At 42.6% G+C, this 21,775-nt stretch overlaps 3 protein-coding genes across 7 annotated transcripts; 1 reads left to right on the top strand and 2 right to left on the bottom strand.

Moving 5' to 3' along the window:
* Positions 1–56: 56 nt before the first annotated feature.
* LOC117571703 (brefeldin A-inhibited guanine nucleotide-exchange protein 3) lies at positions 57–15,210 on the bottom strand. 5 transcript variants are annotated; one of them, XM_034254018.2, is made up of 9 exons: positions 14,962–15,210; positions 13,976–14,356; positions 12,821–12,954; positions 11,134–11,777; positions 9,429–9,749; positions 8,112–9,369; positions 7,139–7,506; positions 5,650–6,091; positions 57–5,591 (listed from the first exon to the last, which is right to left on the bottom strand). In XM_034254018.2, exons 2-9 carry the CDS (start codon positions 14,058–14,060, stop codon positions 2,619–2,621), a joined length of 6,225 nt encoding a protein of 2,074 aa, XP_034109909.1. In that variant the 5' UTR covers positions 14,061–14,356; positions 14,962–15,210; the 3' UTR covers positions 57–2,618. The 5 variants fall into 5 exon arrangements, with proteins under 5 accessions (XP_034109909.1, XP_051861772.1, XP_034109895.1 ...); XM_052005812.1 differs by having other exon boundaries at positions 13,976–14,353; XM_034254004.2 differs by having other exon boundaries at positions 15,139–15,198.
* An 830-nt stretch (positions 15,211–16,040) lies between these two features.
* Positions 16,041–17,194, bottom strand: LOC117566553 (malignant T-cell-amplified sequence 1 homolog). The gene is made up of 4 exons (XM_034246098.2): positions 17,079–17,194; positions 16,863–17,015; positions 16,492–16,794; positions 16,041–16,432 (listed from the first exon to the last, which is right to left on the bottom strand). The coding sequence occupies exons 1-4, from the start codon at positions 17,087–17,089 to the stop codon at positions 16,351–16,353; spliced, it is 549 nt and encodes a 182-aa protein (XP_034101989.1). The 5' UTR covers positions 17,090–17,194; the 3' UTR covers positions 16,041–16,350.
* Positions 17,195–17,478: 284 nt separating this feature from the next.
* On the top strand, positions 17,479–20,779 carry LOC117577304 (nuclear exosome regulator NRDE2). Its single transcript, XM_034262278.2, has 3 exons — positions 17,479–17,702; positions 17,764–18,422; positions 18,479–20,779. The coding sequence occupies exons 1-3, from the start codon at positions 17,612–17,614 to the stop codon at positions 20,621–20,623; spliced, it is 2,895 nt and encodes a 964-aa protein (XP_034118169.1). The 5' UTR covers positions 17,479–17,611; the 3' UTR covers positions 20,624–20,779.
* Positions 20,780–21,775: the final 996 nt, after the last annotated feature.

The following is a 21,775-nucleotide window of genomic DNA, read 5'->3' as shown; positions in this document are numbered from 1 at the left end:
GAAAGCGTTGTTTAATTTTGTATTTTCATCCATATTACGAATGCACTCTTAAAGAGTTAAAGTACATATATTAAGTAGCTTGCCTTTCTTCATTTGTGTTTTTTAATGTTTTTTTTTTTGCGTTTTTTCGAATAATTTCTCATACTTTTGAGTTCGCTTCGTTCATTCTTATTCGATCTCTTTACTTCAGCATTGTCATTCTGATTCTTCACATTATTCTCTGCTATCAACAATTATTATGGATACTCTTCGCACTTATAAATAGAATAGTTACAAGATAATACAAGTTAAAGAGTTGGAGCGAAAGAGAAAGAGAGAATTAACATAAGAAGCGACAAAATATATATCATATAGTTTATATATATATGTTTGTATATATAGTATGTATAAGAATGTATAGATTTGTAGTAATGTAGTCGGCATATAGTATATAAAAATGGTTTTTGTTTTCTTTTGGACATTTACAACATGGAGTATATATATTTCCCGAAGGCAACTATATTACATATAAGTACATTTATACATATATATTTATATATATATATATATGTTTCGTCTGTATAAGTATATAACTCTTTGCAGGCATATAACTAGGGCATATATCTTCATTATTATATGTATGTATATATAGTTTCATGTATGTATGTGTACGTATGCATGTATTCTAGAAATTTCAAGGGAGGCGGAAACGAACTTTAAAGCTATGAAGTGTTTGTTTTGTTTTTGTTTTTTTTTTATCGGAACGGAGGCTAAGAAGCGACGAGATAGTGCAAAGTGTCTGAGATTTATTTTCATTTCATATCCGCTATCTGATATAGTTATGTGACATTCAGAATTCAGAATTGATCAGCGGACAATAAATTTCAAAGTTGTATGGATAGCGAGTATGTGACAGTCGAGCACACTCGACTGTTTTTTTTTCAAGTTTTTTTTTTTTTTTTTTTTGTTGTATGTTGGTAAGGTTTGTAAGGTGTTTCTCTTAGGTACGCACACTGGTACAAGATGTATGCTAGTTTAAAGGCAGCGCGGGACTACTACTGTGTGTCTGTGTGTGTGTGTGTTGTACATATGTATGTGTGTGTGTGTTTGACTAATCTTTAATGGTGGTAATCGTGGATTAATGGGCGGCACTGATTTTGTGTTAGTTAACATTCGCTATATGTTTACGTTTATATATCCATTTATATATATATGTATGTATGTATAATAGATTGTAATACTATGCAAATTATTCACTATAATACAGTTTACACTTAATTTTCATGTATATAACATTGAGCTGAAATATAATTTATGCAATTTAGGAACTGCTCGAATTTCGAATACAGTTTTTCTCTTTCCTTCATATAAGTTATACATATAGTATATTAGTAACGCGTGAAATGATATCTGGCTATACAGGAGTTTGAAGCGTTTGTTGTACTTACGTCTAAGATATATAAGTTATATATATGGTATCTATATAGTGTATATATATATATATATATATAGGCTGACATACATTCAATTCGACGGCCATCAAAAATATTGATTAGTTTTCTTTTTCGTTTTGCTTCATTTTTTTGTTTTTCGTTTTTTGTTTTTAGGTTAGCTACATAGGCACAACACATAATAGCGATCGATGATATAGTACACATGTTCCACTATTATAAAATATTTGCGATTTGCGACATTTTTTGATTTTACATTACGTATTAGCAAAGTGCTAAGCAAAAAACAAATAGAAAGAGACAGACGGAGAGAGAGAGAGAAAGAGTTTGAGAGTGAGAAAGGTGTGAGTGAGAGAGATTGAAAAAAAAGGAACTTTACAGCTGTTTGGAAGTGCACATTAAAAATACAGAGAGAGAGAGAGAGAGAGAGAGACGACTATATGGGCTAACATGGATAGTGCTTGGTTGTGTTGGATAGTGTTGTCGTTTTTTTTTTCCTAGGGGAATTTTGAAGTAAAGTGCCAGGGTTGCTAAGTAGTTACAATGTACAGGACTACGTTGTTTACGCTGCTGCTGCTGCATCATCTACATCAACATCAATATCATTGTGATCCGATATTTTCGAGATCACGATGATCTACTACTATGTATATATAGTTTCTCCTCAGCTTCGGTGAGCAGCTTTCGAGTTGTACTTTCGTTCAGTTGTTTTTGTTTTGTTTTCTTTACTTTTACTTTTTGTGCCGACATGTTGAGCTTTTACTTTGAAATGGTTTTGCCTGCTGTGCTGTGTCAGACGGGCGGGGCGGCGGCGGCGGCGGTTGGTTGGTTGGTTAGTTGATTCGGTTGGTCGAAATATATGTTTGTGTACGTGTGGTGTGTGTTTGTGGGTGTGTGAGAGAGACAGACAGACAGAGAGAGAGAGAGAGAGTGAGAGCGTGCGATATAAACGTAGTCTTGATCTGAACAGATCAGAAAAGCAACACTTTCAATTTAGTTCAGGACAACAAGGATATTTTTAGGGAATCGGGAGTGTTTCGTGGTCATGAGTCATAGGTTACAGTTAAACCCAAAAGAGAGAGAGAGAGACAGAGGCAAACTAAAAAAGAGAGAGATATAGAGACAGAGTTAGAGCGGGGAGGGCGTAGGGTGCGCCTACAGATCAAAATAAAACTCAACAAGCATTGCCTAAAACTGGTTCACCTTCAGCTCGTTGCCCTGCAGCTGAACGAGCCGAAAGGCCTCCCGTATGGTGGGCGTCATCAGCAGCTTCAGATTCTCCTCGGCCTCGTTGGGCAGCGAACGCAACAGCTCCATCGAGGCGACCACCAGTTGGGCCAATGCGGCGCGTTTATAATTCGAGTCCTTTAGAATACTCGTGGCCCGCTGTTGCTCAATTTCCGGTGAAATTGATTCCTGTTCGGTTTTCGCCGACTGGCGATTCGTGTCGAAGGGATTGCTTCGGCACTTGGGCTGAAATTCGCTAATCAACGTCGTCATCGTCACGTTCTCCTCTTCGAGCTGCACACACTTGCTGGGCGATGTGGTTGAACCATTGCAGCCATCCGCATTGCCATCGATGCCGCCATGATTATTCGAGTTGCTGCTGCCACCGCTGCTGCTGCTTGCCGCATCGCCGTTGCCATTGAGAGCAATGCACATGGATTTGGTGGTCAGGTGCATGGGCAGCTTCTGTTGTGCTCTCAGCTTGCCATTCTCAATGTCATGCAACGCCGAATTGCTGAGATAAAGTTCACAGACCAGATTCCAAGCATCCTGCAGGCAGAACAAATACCGCACAAAGTTCTCCTTCTTCTTCACGGTGGTCGTATTCAGTCGCGAGCACGATTCCAGTATGAAATTGAGATCCTCCGCGCCCAGATTGTAGACGACAATATCGTTGAGATGCGAGTCCACCAAGGCAATGTAGTAAATCATCCACGACGATGTCATTTGCTTGTACAAATTGGCGGCGTACTCAATATTCGAGACCTTTTGCATGAGGAACTTGAGGCCGGGACGCGAATCAAACTCCAGCGCCGACATCAGATACTGTTTGACGCAACGCAGCAGAATCTCCTTGGAGCGAAAGTCCAGATCGTAATCGTGACTGGGCGTTGCAGCCGAAGCGGCATAATTATCAAAGATGCACGTGGACACCGCTTGGGGCACACATTTGAGACGCGACAGCAGCAACTTGGCAACCAGTTGCAGCAACATTTGATTGGCGAGGAGTCCGACAACCAGATTCTTGAAGGGAATGCGTATGACAAAGTTATCCAGATTCGAGTTGAAGCCATTGTTCAGCGGATAGAGCAGAAACGAATAGCTGCGATCATCCGAGAGCTGCGCCGAAGCACTCGATGCACAGCTGCCGCTCTTCCCTTGACCCACTCCCGGCGTTGTGGGCGTAGTCGCTTGTCCGTTGGCACCGCCGGGCGTCTGTTGGGGTTCACGTTGATTGTCGGAGAGGAAGACCTGCTGAGCGAGGGCATAGATGCGGGCCAGCTCCTCGAGTGTGCTGTCGCGACGTGCCGCAACCTTAACGTTGGCACAATCGCCATAGAAGCTGTTCGATTTCTCGTGGAAGGCGAACGAGAGTTGACGCAGTGGTGCAATGGTCACGGTGCAGGCGCGATGTATCGCCGAGCAGGCGATCATCCATTGTGATTCGTTGAACAGCATGCCCGTGGAGAGTATGACGTGCTTCAGACAGGACACCGAGATGCGAGCAATTGCCTCTTGGGATTGGGCCGCGCACTCGATGAGCACGAGCAACAGTTGCTTCAGCGCCAACGTTGCCGAGCTAGAGATCTTTGTGGGCGATTCAATGAGATTGTGATTGACATTCACATTCGTTGCATTCGAATTTGAATTCGAGTTGCAGTTGGAATTGTTGTGCTCATCACTCGCCGAACTCGAGCTGCTGTCATATTGCATGTTGCTGTGTTGTTGATGCTGTTGTTGCTGCTGTTGCTGTTGCTGCAACTGTTCGGCTGCTGGCACCTGTTCGGTGACAAACTTCAGCTTCGAGTAGATCAGATTATCGGCGGGATGCACTATCTGTGCCAGACGCGTCTTTGTGCTGGCGCCCAGACGTCGCTGTTCGGGCACGGACTTCTCAATGAACTCCACAACGAGATCGGTGGTCATGCAACAGCAGTGCTTAAAGTTCTTCTCAATCAACTGCCAGCTGGCTGCCGTCTTGTTGATGTAACGCAACCAGTCCTGTATCATCGGTATCAACAGGTGATTGATGCAATAGAAGCCAAAATCAATGCCTGGCGTCGAAAGCAGATTCTTGAAGAGCTTGAAGATCGTCTGCAAGATGGGCGCCTGATGTGAATAGGGACAAACGATCAGCGAGTTCGTGAGACCATCGAGCAGCAGGAACCACACTTTCAGCACCCCCGATGGCTTGTCCATTTCATCGATCTTCACAATCGTATCCTTGTCGATGTGCAGCGATCGATACGAGATCATATACTGCTCGTTCTTTGTTTGCAGATAATCGTTGCCAAAATATGTGAAATTCTCCATGGAGCTGGGTATGTTGGCGTCTATGATATGCGTGTATGAGATGCCCTTGATCTTGTAGGTCGAGTGGAAATTCGGACACTTGGGCATGCTGTACATGAAGCCCAAAATGCTGGAGCAGCGTTCCAAAAAGCGCAGCGTTTCATGCAGGAAATCCGTTGGCCTAAACGTGTTGTTATCGTTGTCATCGCCGCAGGCATTGTTATTGGGTCCACCACCGCCCGAGATCTCCAGGTACGAGAGCAGACAGAGTATGCAATCGAGTCCAGCGTTGGCAAACACTAACGTATTATCGGAATCGAGGAACACCCGAAAGATATCAATGATGTTGCTCATGTTCAGCATGCGACTTCGTGCGTTGCGCAATGTGCCAAACAATGGTCGCCAGCCGGAACGGATTTCGGTGCGATGCGCCTCGACAATCTCGTAGAGACAGGCCACAATCTGATCCTGTACGTCCACATCGCAAGTGTCCATGCTCAGCAGATTCTCAAAGGGCTTCAGCAATGCCTCGTTGAAGTGGAAGTACGGCAACTCCGATTGTTCCACCAGCAATGCGGTGATTATATCGTGTATATACTCGATGGCCCGCTTCGAGATCATGCGATCTCGATGACAGGCAGCCTGTAAAGAGAATATTAATCATCATCGTATGTAAAGAACACACTTTTGTGGCACTTACATCCATCAGATGCGGCCCGGTGATGGCCCAAACTTTGAGCACATGCAGCAAGGGTCGCGAACTGCGAAATACTTTGAGCGTCACATCGCCAATGCGATGCAACAGCAGCGACATCGGCAACGAGTCCAGCTTCTTCCACCCCTTGCTGGGCCACCAGATCCGTGTGCCGCCGCCCTTGCGTGCCACCTGACTCTTGTACAGCTGATCGCGAGAAGCGCGGCACAAGTGCTTCAGGAATTGACACAGCGATGGCAGACTGAGACGCTCGGCCGCATCGCTGAACAGATTCTCGGCCTGGTGGGAGAGAGCGCAGAGCACCTTCGAGGTATCGCTTTGGCTGAGCAGCACCGTCTCGTTGGTGCCCGAGTAGACCTTCAATATGGATGTGATATTCGTGTTGGGGCTCTGCAATGGCGCCTGTAGGAAACTGTAGACGTCCACGCTGCAAAGAAAGCAAAAGGTTACTTTTTAGTAAGAGTTCGAGTTACTTAAGAAATCGATACAACTAAAATAAAAATGAAAGAGATGCCCGATGCCCATTTTTGGTATTATTGTTAAAGTATCCCGCAAAAATACTGAAATATACCAAATCTACATTTCATATATCTACATGAAGAAAGTACAAATAAGAAAGACGGGTGTGCTCGACTGTGAGATACCCGCTACTCATTGTCAGGCATTGTCAGTGCGGTGTTATTGGTAAAATAAACCAAATAAATATACTAAAAACATATTTAAAGCTACCACAAGATATATTTCGAATATTAATATACTACTTCATTAAAATTATACCATAGAGAACAAACAAGTAATAAAGCTATAGTCGGTTGTTCTCGTGTTGTGCCGTATTATCGTTAAAATATCCCAAAAATTACTGAAATATACCTCCTCATTTAGAATATACCATTCAGAACAAACTAGCTATATTTTTGAAATATACACCAAAAATACTGAAATATACTATCCCATTAAAAATATTCCATAGAGTACAAAAAGTAATAAAGCTATAGTCGGGTGTGCTTGTATGCGCACCGTATTATTCTTACAACTGTATACTAAAAATACTAAAATATACTACTTTATTTAAAATATTCAGTATAATACGAATTTGTCAACCAAAGCAATTAAAGCCCAACAGCAGCAGCTGGCTTATGTCGTCTAAAATAAGCTCAGAAATTACAAAAAAAAAAAAAGTTGCAGTTTTATTTTTTATAGTCTCTAAGATCTGGATGTTCAGACGGACAGACAGACAGACAGATAGTTCTAGGTTAAATTTTAATATTTTTCCATTCTACAATTATGAGTGTGTTCTTAAATTCGTATTCTCAAAACAAACTTATTTCAAGAAGGATCTACAATTATCATCGCTTTAAAAATTCACATTCTGCGTTCAACCTTGATTTGTAACTAATGCGACAACAACTGATGAACTTTAATTAGCGTTAGGTTATAAATAATAATTATTAACTGAGTTTAGATCGCCACTCACCACGTTTCATCATCGTCGATGGGTATGGAGGAAAGATTCAACTTGTCTTGGGCATTGCCATTGTTCAACTTCTCGCCCGTCTCCAAATCCCGTCGACTGCTGCCGGGCGAGGCGGCGATCGATGGATTCTGCATGCTGAAGATCTCATGCTCCAGCTGGCTGACATGGCGACAGACGGCGAAGATGCTCTGCCAGCAATCGGCGCTGTAGCTGCCGAGATTGAGGCCACCGGTGAGCACGACATCCATGGACATCGCTTGGCTGGCCGAGATGCGAGGTCCGCTCGTCTGGCAGACGTTCGAGGCCAACAGATTGAGTATTTTGCCAGCCAAGTGTTGCAGATTCAAGCTATTGCTCAACGTGGCCGCCTGCAAGAGCAACATCAAATATATTATTAAACATGTAAGAAAGCTACAGTCGAATGCGCTCGACTATGAGATACCCGCTACCTATGCGGTATTATTCTTTAAATATTTTACCCTTAAAATAATACAAATTCTATATTTAATATATTGATATGGTACTACATTCAAAATATACCAGACTTTTAGCAAAAGCAACTACAACCGGATTGTTGTAGGCGTAATTTACTATACAAAAGTATTTCTTAAATAATTTATAATCGTATTTATCACGAATCATAAAAATTATAGATATTATTGTATGTAATCGCAACTCTAGCTTTAAAATTACGCTTGTTATTTGATATTTATCGATTTGATGATTGATTTACTGTCGAAAGAAATATCTCATTTATATTCTCTGAGATCTACATAGGTGTTTATACCGACGGACAGACAGACAGATGGACATGGCTATATCATGGCTGATCAGGAATATATACATATACTCTATAGGGTAGGAGATGCCTTCTTCTGTCTGTTACATACATTTCCTGCAGGCACAAAGTTATATAGTAATATCCTTCTACCATATAGGTAGCGGGTAAAAGATACTCAAATGGGCCACTCACCGAATGCAGGCCATCCAGGCACATGGCATACAAGGCCTCGCCATTGGACTTGTTGGCCTTGGCCTTGACGCGCAGCGTGCGCTTGGAGAGTGCCACCAGTTTGTTGGAGGCGGTGCTCTGAAGATCACCCAGACCCGAGCTAAGCACAATCACCATGGAATCCCAGCAGCAGGTCAATAGGCGACGACACAGCTTCTTCGCAGCCTCGCGTCGCTTGTCATGCTGCTCATCATCGCTGTGCTTCACCGTTGCCGTCTGCAGACGCTGCCACTCGGAGAGCATTTGAGTGCTGGCCAAGCCGCCGGCATCGCAGAGCATATCGACCAAGGCACATCGGGGTCCATTGCCCTCGAGCTGTTGTCGCGACATCGCCTCCAAAATGTTGCACACAATCACCGACTGATACAGCTCACAAAGCCAGGGTGACGATAGATAGACCAACACTCCGGTATTCTGCACCGAGGTGACAAACTGTTGCTCCGACATCGGCACCAGAATGTCCTTGGACGCCTGTTGATCGTAGTAACCGGCGCGCATCAGCTGCAGGCTGAGCAACAGCGATGAGTAGATGGCCAGATAAATGCCATCGGCATTGATCGCGGTCAGATTGTAATCAAAGTCGGAGAAGTTCATGCTGTTCTCCTGGCACACGGCCGAGGCAAACTCCTGCATCGCCTCGTCGAGCTCAATGCAACTCCGTAAACGCAACAGCTTCGGCACCAGATCCTGTCGCAGTGCCTTGGCAAAGTCCCGGGCATGCTGACGATCGTTGTCGCTGTCCGTGCGTATGGGCATCACAGGTGCCTCGAGATGCGAGTACGGCCAGCGATTCTCCACACGCGACGTCTCGTCCGACGAGCTGCTGGGCTCATCGTCTTCGGGTCCCTCAGTGTCGCCTGAGCCATTGGACGCCGCATCCGTTTCGTGCGGCGGTTCGCATTCGCTCTCCGATCCCGACGACGTCTCGAACACGTTCTGACGGAACTCAACAATCGCATCGCGATACGGCGCCGGCAAACGTGCCATGCTCTGATAGGTCAATGGACCCGAGTAGTCGGCATCCTTGAGCAGATCGTGCCGTGCATTCACCACCTGCACAATCTGATCGCTGATCATGGACTCGGTCAGTTCGCCGCTGCACAGCACCTGCAAGCTATCCAACAGCGCCACCATGCACTCCACGCTCGCCTGGAGACTAGCCTCGGTGGCGCTGCCCGCACTCGCCCCATAGGCACACTCCTCCATGGCATCGACCAACCTAAAAAGAGAGTAAATGAATGACTTATTGTTTAAGCGAAAGTACTAGCATTGCCTTACAGTCGAAACAGAGCCATCTCATCGCTGCAGCCCTGCGCCGTGTTCTTGTCCACATACAGTATGACAGCCAGATCGATGAGACGCTCCGGACTCTTGAAGATCTCCCGCACACATCGCAGCGGCTCGGTGCGGTTCAGCGGTGCTGGCAACAGCACCATGCGATGGAACAACGCCTCCAGCATCGGTCGCAGCGAGCCATGGGCGCCAGCAATACGCAGCAGCTGGATAGCGGTCAAATATACGCAACGCGCCTGCGGTCCATCCAAGCCGGGACCGGTGAAGAAGCCGCGTGCCTCATTCTCAATCATGTGCAGTGCATCTCTGAGGGAGGAGAGAACAACAAAGTTCAATTAGTAAGGGTACATGGAATCTTTGAAATTTGTAATATTCAATAGTTTAATATTCAATTCCTAAATAACTATAGCTCATATAAATAATGCTGTCTTCAAAATGAATATAAAAATTATATCACAATTAAAAAATAACTCATAACAGGACCGGTGAAGAAGCCGCGTGCCTCTCAATCATCTAATAATATTCAATAGTTAAATATTCAATTCCTAAATAACTACTATATTTATAAAACGATCTCTTCGAAATTTGCAGAATCATACCAAAATACCAAAAGTATTAGTGGTTCACTTCAAAGGAATATGGCTTATTTAAATAATGCTCTCTTCAAAATAAATTTTATATATATGTATATATAAATTATATCAGTTTGGAACAGTTTGAAAGTTATCTTAAAAATGAATTTAACTAGCCACATCTTTTCCCAATGGAGACGAACTTTATAAAGCTAACCTTCTCGGTAGTGCACTAATTTTCCATAAGGTTCATTGAAACTTATCTTTAATGTGCATTTAGGTATTGATATAGTAATCTATACTTTGGCATTCTATCATAATTTCAAAATTAACCCATGCTGTGGTTATTACTGTTGCTTCCTTGGAATATTCAACATTCATAAATCAATATTAACTATTCTGAAACTCTTTTATATTGAATCAATTTCATCTTCAATGAATTTAAGAAAAGCCAACAAGGTAACTTAAAAGATTATATCCTTCATATTAAAATCCAAAATAACATAAATTATTGTAATCATTAAGAAAAGTAAGAAAAATACAGTACATAAATATACCTCATTAATATTCCGAAATAATACTAAAACAGCTTGTATATTAATATACCTCATCAATATATTACAAAAATATCAAAACCCCTAAAAAGCTATAATATATTATAGTATATTAATATATCAATATACCAATAATATATTATAGTATATTAATGTACCAATATAACAAAAATATGTTATAGTATATTAATATAACATAGCTTTTAAGCTGTTTTGGTATCTTTGTGGTATATTTTAACAATAATACCGCACTGATTTGCTGTTTTTACAATACCACTTTAAAAAAATAATACAAAATATGCGACCTTATGTCACACACATTTTCTGTAGCTACAAAGTTATAATACCTTTATGGGTAGTAGGCATAAATAACATTTTTTTGTACAGTTTTGTATGCATACTAAACAAGAATTATATGTGTTTAAAAACTTGTGATGCATCTTATCCAAGTGCTAAGGCAATAATCCCTTATCAACTCGCCAATTAATGATGATCGGACAATTGATTTTAACTAACCGATAAAACCTAGTTTATTTGTTTATAACGATGAATAAGTTAACTTACTTGTAGGTGAACTTTTTGTCCAGATTAATGCGACCCGGCGAGCCCAATGCAGCCGCTAGAGTGGGGCAAAACTTTTGCCAGAGAAACGAGGTGAAGTGGGGATTCGCGTGGACATTGCGAGGCAGCGCGGAGCTGAGTGTCAAGATGCATTCGGTTAGATACAATGAGCTGGGATTCTCGCATTTCTTATTCGGCGACGCATTGTTCACGTTTGGCTCGACAAGGCGACTGCAGAGCCACTGCATCACCGGTATCACCTCATTGTAGACGGCTGACGCCTGAGTCTGTGTCATGAGGCCAGCTGGCGCTGTTTTCTTCACCTCCTCGGCCTCCTCGATGAGGAAGGCGCAAAATGTGCGCAGACATTGCGAGGCTGCCGCCAAGGAGGCGGCCTTCGTGGCCCTGGAGCCCATCTCCCAGCATTCGCCGCACCGTGAGAGTATCTCGATGAGGAGGCGGCCATTGAGGGTGCAGGCCGGTGAGCAGGCCATGGCCAGGAAGAGGCGCAGCACATTCACCACGGTGTCCTCGCTGCTCGTCGATGGCAGGATGCCATTTGTGGCACGCAGCAGCTGCGATGGCAGCCACACCGAATCGTCCTCCGGCTCCAGGCCAATGTAGAAGCGTTCGTCCTTGATGACGCGCTGTCAAGAATGAAACCGAATCCCAAATTAGAATTTATAAATCACAAATGAAAATACTATTCACAGACGACCCCTCCAACACTTTGTGCATATGCTAAACCAATCCCCAAAGCATTCTGATTATCTATTCATAATTTCCTGACAGCTCATCATTCTCGCTCGTCATTCAAGTTAACAACTTTGGCTTGTTACAACTTTTTGCCATAATAAATATAATGTCCGAAGTTGACTTACAAAGAAAGCTTTTCCAGCAGCTTATTTGCCCTGATTTAAGGATTAAATTATTATCTTATTATTAAGGATTAATTTATCCGACTTTGTTGCTAGTCAAATTGAAAATTGTATTGCATTAAAAACTTGAATCTTCTTCACTAATCACATGATATTTGCAACTATTTCAATCAAATTGCAAAATATTTTCAAAAGTATTGAGATAATACTTGAATGTTATTAATATTTACATATTTGATAGTTACTTAGTTGAAAAAAAGAGTTTCGTGCTAAGACTCAAACTATATGACAATAATAATTCTTTTTAAATGTAACTCAAAATCATTTCAATACTCTTAACTTTAACTTCACTTTTCATTATCTGCCTAACTATTAAAATATATATAAAATTCCAATCTTATCCTACAATATCGTTCAGGGATTCATCTATTTTACTTTTACCGCAATTAATTGACATCTAAAGAATGCAGTTTAGTTAAAAAAAAAAAACGATTATACGTGAAATTGCTTTGAAAATTGCTGAATCAAATCACTTGGCGCTGGATTCAGTGTTTAGCCTTGACCTCAAATCTAAATGCCTTCCTTTCGTGATGAATTCTTGATAGGCATATTTCAATTGAGCGGGGTGGCTGAGCGGTGGGTTTGTGTTACTATAAAGGCAATTAGCTAACCCATTTCACAATTATTGTCTGCTAGTCGGGGAGCATTTTGGTGCGGAAACTGCTGCTGCACAATTTGCCTGAGAATCCGTTCGATAATTGACTCGTCCATCCGTCCAACTATCCAACTATCCGTCCGTTTTGAGTACTTACATGCAGACCATTGAGCCCCATTGTGATGAACTTTGGCCGCTTCGTGTCCAAGGCCATTTGCAGTGCCGTAAAGCAAACGGAGCGCAGCTCATGCGATGGATCCCTGTGTATGCCATGCTGTCGATAAAGTTTATCTGCAAATCACACATAACATATATAGCGAACATAACATATATAATATATAGCCGAGTCAACCAAAGACGAGCCCAAAGCAACAATAGTTCAAATGTTGCAGATAAGGACGAGGCCAAACAATTATGTCTGATAATGGCAAATGAAATATAATGATGGGAAATGGGAACTAGTAACAAATCGTTGCCTACTTTCCAGCTATGGTCAAAGGCAACGAGCAGAAAAGAATAGAACATTCAAAAAAGCGAAGGGTGCTTGACTTATAGATACCCATCATGGACTTTTTTTTGGATCGAAATGTAAGGAAATGAAATAAAATATAAAAAACTAATGCTTGATAAACCTTAGAGTTTTTAGTTTAGAAGAATATAAAAAATATACATTTGTAATTCCATTCGTTAGTTGTTTTTCTATTAAAATGAATTTTTTAATAAATATGCAGTGATTTCAATAATATGATAAAATTAAATTAAGTTTTGATTTGATTTGTATAAAAACAACTTTTGTTTTTGTTAATTTGTAACAAAATGGAGTTCCTTATTATATTTGAAATTTCTTCCTCCAAAAAAAATGTAAATTTCAAAAATAATGTTTAAAATAAAAAAAAGCAAACAAGAAATTCATGTACTGTAAGCAGTTGCTGATAAGCCACGAATGAGAATACCCTTTTAGCCTACAGGTTAGGGGTATAAAAAGAAACAAAGGAAATGCCAGCGGATGTGCAAAAGGGCGGACACGACAACAACAACAACCAGAGCGACAACAACAAAGTCAACGACGACGACAACGACAACGACAACAAAATAACAGCAAAACGATGGCAGGAAATTGCGTTCTTGCATGCTTTCAATGCGCGCGTTGTCGCTGCCTGCTTTTGTGCCTTTTATTGTTGTTTCGTTGTGGTTCACATTGATGTTCTTGCTGCTGTTGTTGTTATTGCGGCGCAACTTTCAACTAAAAGTACACACACACACACACGCATACAAATGCAAAAAGTGAGACATGCACACATTTGATATTTACCATAAGCAATTTGCGCCGTTTGTCGCAACGCGTTGTGCTTGGTGCCCGTTGACTCCTTGATAATTAGCAGAAAAAGGTCTTCCATATTGAAAAGGCGCCCACACACGCACACACACACATGTACGTACGTCTGTGCGTGCACGACTCTCACTCTCTCTCTCTCTCGCTCTTGCTCTCTAGCTTTAGCTTGGCGCTGTTGCTTTTGGATGTGTTGACTCCTTCCTGTTCCTTATATTTAATACTGGCTTATTTATTGTACTACTGCGTGCGTGCGTTTGCTGCTGCTCAGTTGTAAATGCGTATGGTAGGCGCGAATTTGTTGTTGTTGTTGTTGCTCTTCTTGCATGTCATCAACATCAACTCGATTAGCGCCAACGCCTGCTGGAGTAAAATCGATATATGTATTTATTGGAGACGATATATGCATTTATCGCCATATTGCTGCCATATTGTTAACATTTGCCCATCCATAGGCCTAGCTTAAGTAACGGCTCGCGTGCTAACAACACGCACACACACACACACTCGCACATGTATTTACATATGCATATGTGTATTGCTGTTGCTCTTGGCGACCACTTGCACTTGTCTTTGTCCCGCTCTGATCATGACTCACACGCCCACTTGAGCGACAACAAAACAAAATACGAAAAAAAAGAAGCACACATACACAAATACAGCTCTTGCATTTTGCACCTTCAAAAAGTTCAAACAGTGTGTATCCGTTTTCCTTGAAAAACTTTTCGTACTTTAAATGGCGCATCCACTTCCCACCCACACAACGACAACGCCACTCACACACACAGACACACACGTTGTATATACATATACACATGCACTAGGATGCATCGCAAAGACTACAAATTTGAATGTCCATTTTTTCTTTCATCTCCATATGCCACAATACAACACAATAATTCCACAACTGCTGCTTGCTTCTTGGTGCTTGCTGCGACAGCTTGAAACGTTCATCTTTGGCGTTTTACCATTTTCGTTTTGTTGCGCTTATTGTTCAACTCTTGTGTCTACTACCACTTGTGGTTTTAAGTTGTTCCTGTATTCCTTTTTTGTTTCTTCTTTCTTAATTTTTCTTCGTTTTTGCGTGTTGTGTGTGTGTTTTTTTTTTCTTTTTTTTTTGCCGTATGCCTTTATTTTGTCCTTACGAATAACGGTTGCAATTTTCTCGTTGGATGCGCGCGCTGTGTACGACAAATGCTGGCAGCAACTGAAACTGAAAACACACTTTTCTTCAACGCAGTCTGCTGACGTACAATATATGTATGTACATGCATACACACACACACACATGTGTCTAACGCACATGCAAATGAACCGTAATTTGCTCCACATCGCGCATGCGTCAAAACTCAATTTGCGCGCGCTCGCCACCAAAAAAAAAGGTTGAAATCCAAAATGGCGTCCCCTCGAATTCCATACGTCACAAATTTTATGTTTTATTTTGTCACGCAAAGTATGCAAAGCTTTAATGAAAATTACATTAATTACCTTTTTATGATTCAATTTTTTTTTCGAACGTCATTTTGAATTGCATGACTATTAAGACATGATCTTAATGGTAATTGCAATTGTGACGTCACGCAGCAGCCACAGGTCGTGGAATCTGTTCAAAACATCTGTTGGAAAATCAATGGTAAGCCTAAAAACAATAAAATTCGACAAGTGAAGAATTGTTAAAAATTTAAATTAAAAAAAAATGTATGCACTTCTACTGTGTAAAAAATACAACACTTCGGCTGACCAATAAACAAACTAAGAAGCTCGACTTTTCCAATTGGACAATCGTCATTTCCCACAGGTGGTTGGTGCAACAATGCAATTGAATGTGCGCATGTTGCGACCAGTGCTGCCAACTGTTTCACTCTCTGCTTAACTGGTCAAATTTATTTTTAAACCAATTGCATTTTTGAGACTCGTTTAAATGCCATTTGTAAAGCTAAAATATTTAATTTCACTATTACTATTATAAATTATCTGATATCATTTCAAGCAATAATCAAAATTCGAAAAAAACAAGAAAAGCAAATAAAATAAAAAGCACCTTGAATATCTTCAAAATGGCCAGATTTGACGTGAAATTCGCCAAAATGGCAACACTAGTGGGTTTGCTCTCAAATGCCATTATTTAAATGTATTTCGAATTAATTTAAAATAGCTTAAGTTGCGCATTAAATTTAAAGAAAAAAAAAACATTTCAACACAAATTATAGAATTGCATATCAAAACCATTCTTTGCTCTCATGACAATGACGAAGACGTTTTTGTTTTCTTTCTTCTTCTTCTGTTGTATGTAGGACGAATGTGCATGGTGAGTGCTGCTTCGACATAGGCTTCGAATTTGACTTCGACTCCGTCGTCTACTTGACTGGCTTCGATTTCCACAAGCCATCGTTGAGAAAATGATACGTTTCAATGCCAATGCCTTTGTTCACCTTCAAACTGAGTAGAAGCAAAAGATTAAAGAACTGCAGCTACCAAGGTAAAAACCATGCACTTACATATCATCTGTGGATAATGTGAGTAGACCAATCGCTAGCGCATGCTCCTTGCCCTCGGCCATAATGGCAACCACGGTGCCCTTATCCGCCGTTGTCATGCAGGCGCCCGGCGATGTTAAGCCCGGGCACATGACATTGGCGCCACTGAGGACGAAGCGTATGGCACCCTTGTCCACCTGCTGCATAGTCACAAAATAGGGGAATTTGTGCAGCAGACGCAACGTGGGCATCCACGGACCGTCGCGATGCCTGAAGAAGACCTGTTCGCCGGTTCCATTTAGCAGCAATTCAATGTGATCGTGACTAAAGGAAGTAACCCAGAATTCCAATTAATTGATCCAATTAGAATGATGGTTCTCATATGTACTTACCATTTTGCAATGCGATATGAATCCTTCTTGGGTAGTATCAAATCAATGTGAGTTTCCAGCTTTGGATATGCCTCCAATAATTTCGCACGTATGCCTTTCTGTACTGACGATTTTAGCTGTTGTATCGACGAGATACTGTCTTTTTCCTCGAATCTGTGAATTGGCAAATGGGTTAGCTGACAGTTAACGGCGTTTGTTGGCCTGCTGTGTACATACTTTTTGAACATTTTTGAGATATCTAAAATTTATTTAATGGCCGCAAGTTTAGTTAGTAAAGTTAAGGTGGCCAAGATAGAGGTGAGAAACTTCGTTGGCACCTATCGATGCATGAATCAAAGCATCGATTATTTATCGTAGAAGTATCGATGCTTTTTATGCTGCCTAAAAAAGAAATGAATGCATTTATTATGATTAACAATCAAGTACATATAAAAAATGATGCTTTAATAAGTACTTAGCGGTACTGGATGTACTCAAAATATTTGCATACAGCATGCGATTACGAGAATAGCAACGTTGTAGTCTGCTAGCAGCGTGACCAAGTGTCAAATTCTAGTATATTAATACTGCTTAGGAAAATATTTATTTTTAAAACATGTAGGTCATACTGGTAAGCATCATTGCCTATCGAGGCAATCGATAGATTTTAAATGAATAAATGTTTCGTTTGGTTAAGATATTTGTTCTTACGGTATTATTCACTTTAAAAAGAAATCGCGGTAGATAAAACGTGTGTAAATTTCTTAAACATGCCGCTCTTTCCGGCGTACGCCAGCAATGAACCAAATGAGCCGCCAAATGCATCTGAAGCACATCAGTCACAGCAGTTGCCTGTTCCAAGTAAGAAAGTGCAGTGTTTAATATTTTTAAATATTTTCTTATAGTAGTGAAATTATTGTAGCTAATGCTGCTACTGAGGAGGTTTTGCAAAACAATCGCAGCTTTGAGCTACCCGCATTAGTGCTTGTGCCGCCACAACCATCTGATTCGGATTTCACTTCCAGTTCGGAGGAATCAGCGGACGACGATCAAGACAATTTGGCTGACAATCAATCATCAGGAGCTGTTGGAAATGCTATTGCTGCTGGTGGGGAGCAACGCATTTTAGAGTTTGACAAAGACACCGGCTTCTATGTGGACAAGAAACCTAACAATGCCTACCTACGCCTGCCAACCTTGCCACGCCTCTCACGCCCCAACTACAAGCGCAGCAAACTGCGCCTTGGCGGTGGGCCACGTCAGACAAAACAACGCGCCAAGCAGCGACCCCGCTTGCGCCTTGTGGAGGAAGCAGCAATCAAGACAAGCGAGGAGCAGTTAACCCAACTGCTAGAACGGATTCAGGAGCTAAAAAAATTGCTGGCCTTTGAGCCGCAAGACGAACGCAATTGGCTGGAACTGCATCAGCTGCTGGGCGACAGTGCGACGAAGAGCAATCGCTTGGCAGTGGCAGAGCAACAGCTGCATGCACTCGAGACGGCCATGGAACAGCATCCGGGTAATGAGAAGCTGCTGCAGTGCTATGTGGCCACCGCCAGCGTAACGTATCCAGACAGTCAGGTAAGTTCAACGCGCTGCTCCACGAACTCAATCTCAAGTGCAAACTTGCTTTGCAGGTGGCCAGCAAACTGGAGGAGCTGCTGCAGCGGCAGCCACAAGAGTACACGCTGTGGACGGCGCTGATAATGACCACACAGGGCACCATGGCGCGTTGCAATGTGCCCGATGTGCTGGCCATTTACAGCAAGTGCATGGAACGTCTGTTTCGGGAACGCGATCACGACGAACGGGCGGACGAATTGATGCTTAAACTCTTTCACAATTGTGTGCTGTTTCTGCGTCAATCGGCGAACACGCCGCAAATGTTTGCACTGCTCAATCTGGCGCTGGAATTGAATGCGCCACACTTGCAATTCGATTGCTTGGCGGCCTCTGCACAGGATGAGCGACCACTCGTCGACTACGAGGAGCTGGTGTTGCGCTCTGGCATGCCAATGCCAGAGATTTGGACACGTATCGAGCGACTGCGACAAGCGTACAATTTTCTCCCCTATCCGCAGCAGGCAAACGTTGGCATTGCCGTTGATCCACGGCGTTGCATCTACACGGAGGATGTGTGTGCGTACATTTACCCATTGAAGACGCAAACGTATCGCATGCAGCTGCTGCTGCTGGTGGTTCAGCTGACCAAGTTACCACTGCTGCGAACGCATTGCCTGGCCGAGCGTTTGTGCACACGCATCGATCAAATCGGCGACTCGGAGGCCATTGAAATGCTGCTCGCCGGCCTCGCGGATCGTTGGACATATGCGCTACCGCCCAAGAGCGGCGACTATATGGAGACCATGATGCAGCTGGCCAGGGAGCTGTATGTGTGTCCGAGCTTTATGCCGCAGGCAATTGGACACGAGCTCTACGAGCGTTGCATTGCCAAGCTGCTGTTGCAGTGCAGCGAAGTGTGTGCAGCGAATGAAGCGCAGCGCCAAGTCTTCATCATATTGTGGTTGCGCCTGCAACGTTTGCGGCTTCAGCTGCGCAAGCTGTGCGGCAAGTTGACGCCGCAATTTCTAAAGGAAACCAGTGACAGTCAACGCTCGTTGCTGCGCCAACCGGCGAATCGTCAAGTGATCTGCTTCTACACTCAGGTTGCCATGTTCGAGTACGAAGCACTGGGCGAGGACAAAGCAGAGGACTCAAGACCGTCGAGTGCGTTTCGTGTGCTCGACCAAGTGCTGGCTATGGCCAAACAGACGCCACTTGATGCGGATCAGCTGCAAGCCGCCGTTGTCTATGCCGAGATGTTGATGGCCAACGATTCGCGAGATGCAGCGCTGAAGCTGCTCGTCCCTTTGGCCAGCCGGGAATTGCTCGATGCGGAGCTTGAAAAGGTTGCCGAGCTGGCTGGTAAAACGCCAGCGGATCCGTTGCCCTTGGAGCAGTATTTTTTGCCCAACATGTTGACTCTGTTGTTGCGTGCAGTCTGCCTGCAACTGTATCTGCAACACAACAGCAGCAAGGTTGAGGCGCTGGCGATGCTGGAGGCAACGTTGCAGCATCGGCTCTTTCAACTGCCCCAAATGGAGGCGACCCGAGTGCGCTTTCTGCGGGAACAAATCTGCGAGTTGCAGTTGCTGATGCTGCAGCTGCCGCGGCGTTGTGCGCTCAGTGAACTGCTGCCACACTTGCAACATGGCCTGCTAGAGTTTCCGCGCAATCAAACGCTGCTCCAGCTGTGCTCCACGTTGGACACCACACAGTGGATCGATGTGCGTTGTCGCTTGAAGCAGACCAAAGCTGGCATTCTGGCATTGCTCCACATGATTATTGCTGCACGTTGCCGATTTCTGCGGCATCAAAAGTCCCATGACTTGGCCGCAACGTTTGGCTATCAAACTGCAGCATTGGATGCAAAACTTCAGGAGGATTATTTGCGCAATCGGCTGCTGAGCATCTTTGAATCGTTTCTACCCACGAACACACGTCGCACCAAGCTGGAGGCCGAGCAATATGCCGTGTTGCGACGCAACTCCTTGTATTGGCGCTGCTATTTACGCTGCCTGAGCAATGAACGCACCAGTTTTGAGCAGAGCAAGACGTGTCTGTTGATGGCCCTGGATGAGTGTCCCTGGGATAAGGCCTTGTATATGGATGGCGTTACTTATGTGCCACAGGAGTTTTCCAATCTGCAGGATGTGATGGCGGAGAAGCAGATCTGCACTTTCGCCATTCCCGAGGAGCTCAACGTGCTGCGCGAGGCCTGAATTCAATTCGTTTTAGGTTTTAAATCCCTCTACTCTGCAGGCAATAAAAACAACCAGTGTGATATGCGTACGCTTTTGCGTATGTAAAACCAATTTTATTTTATGATTAATGGTAGAACTTACTTTTAATCTGTAATTCGAAAATAAAGAAATGTGCAGTGCATTCAAATTCGATTTCGATTTTGTCAATTCAAACTGTTATTATCGATATCGATTGTCAGGCGCCTGATTCAGCTTGGCTGTAGGGCGACTGTTAACTTTAACAGAAGTGTTGTCAACTCCAGGGCGACTGTTAACTTTAACAGCAGAACTATCAACTGCAGGGCGACTGTTAACTTTAACAGAAGTGTGGTCCACTGCAGGGCAACTGTTAACTTTAACAGCAGTGCTGTTAATTTAGCTTTTTGCCGTTAATTTCTGTTCACGCCAGCTTAAAGTTTAAAAGCTCTGCTAACTTTATGCAGCAATTAAGCAGTTGAATAGAATGCGAAAATTATGAAAGCTGTTAGGCTGATCGACGTGGCGGCAAATTTCAAATGCATATAGAATCTGATAATTACCTTGTTAAGTGGAATGCAATTTAAATGCAGAAAAGTATAGTTGAGTAAAAAGACGTAAAGCGAGTGGCAAATTCACGATATTGAGTCCAACAAGCCATTACAAAAATTGTCGACTATATAGGATGAAAACATTAAGATGGTATATATGATGGATAATAAAAATTAGCTAATTGCTTTGTGCCTTTGTTTCAAATGCAGTTAATGTTGCGTTGTGTTAGTTGCACTGGGAATTTAAGTCACAAGTTGTGTATGTAATTGTTAACTTGCTATTACAGCTAAGAATGTTTGTTATTTTGTTGTTATACTTTGAAGTTGCTTCATTGAATCTACTACGTATTGTGTTTATATGTGTGTGTGGCTTATACATATATCTATAATTATCTTGTCCTATACCTTACTATAACTGCCGAGTCGCGATTTGATTAACCACCTTAACATAATTTACTAAAATCTTAGCTTAATACAAACACTAATTGAATTGTTATATTCATAATTTTCAAATTTGTTATACGGTTCAAAATTCGCAGACTACAAATAAAAGCTTTTACATCCTACATATATATTAAAAAATATGTAAGGACACTCATTTATT

This window comes from Drosophila albomicans, chromosome X (assembly GCF_009650485.2).
Source record: "Drosophila albomicans strain 15112-1751.03 chromosome X, ASM965048v2, whole genome shotgun sequence".
Taxonomy (NCBI): domain Eukaryota; kingdom Metazoa; phylum Arthropoda; class Insecta; order Diptera; family Drosophilidae; genus Drosophila; species Drosophila albomicans.
Note: the sequence above shows the minus strand (reverse complement) of the source record. Positions and strands in the feature narration are given on the sequence as shown.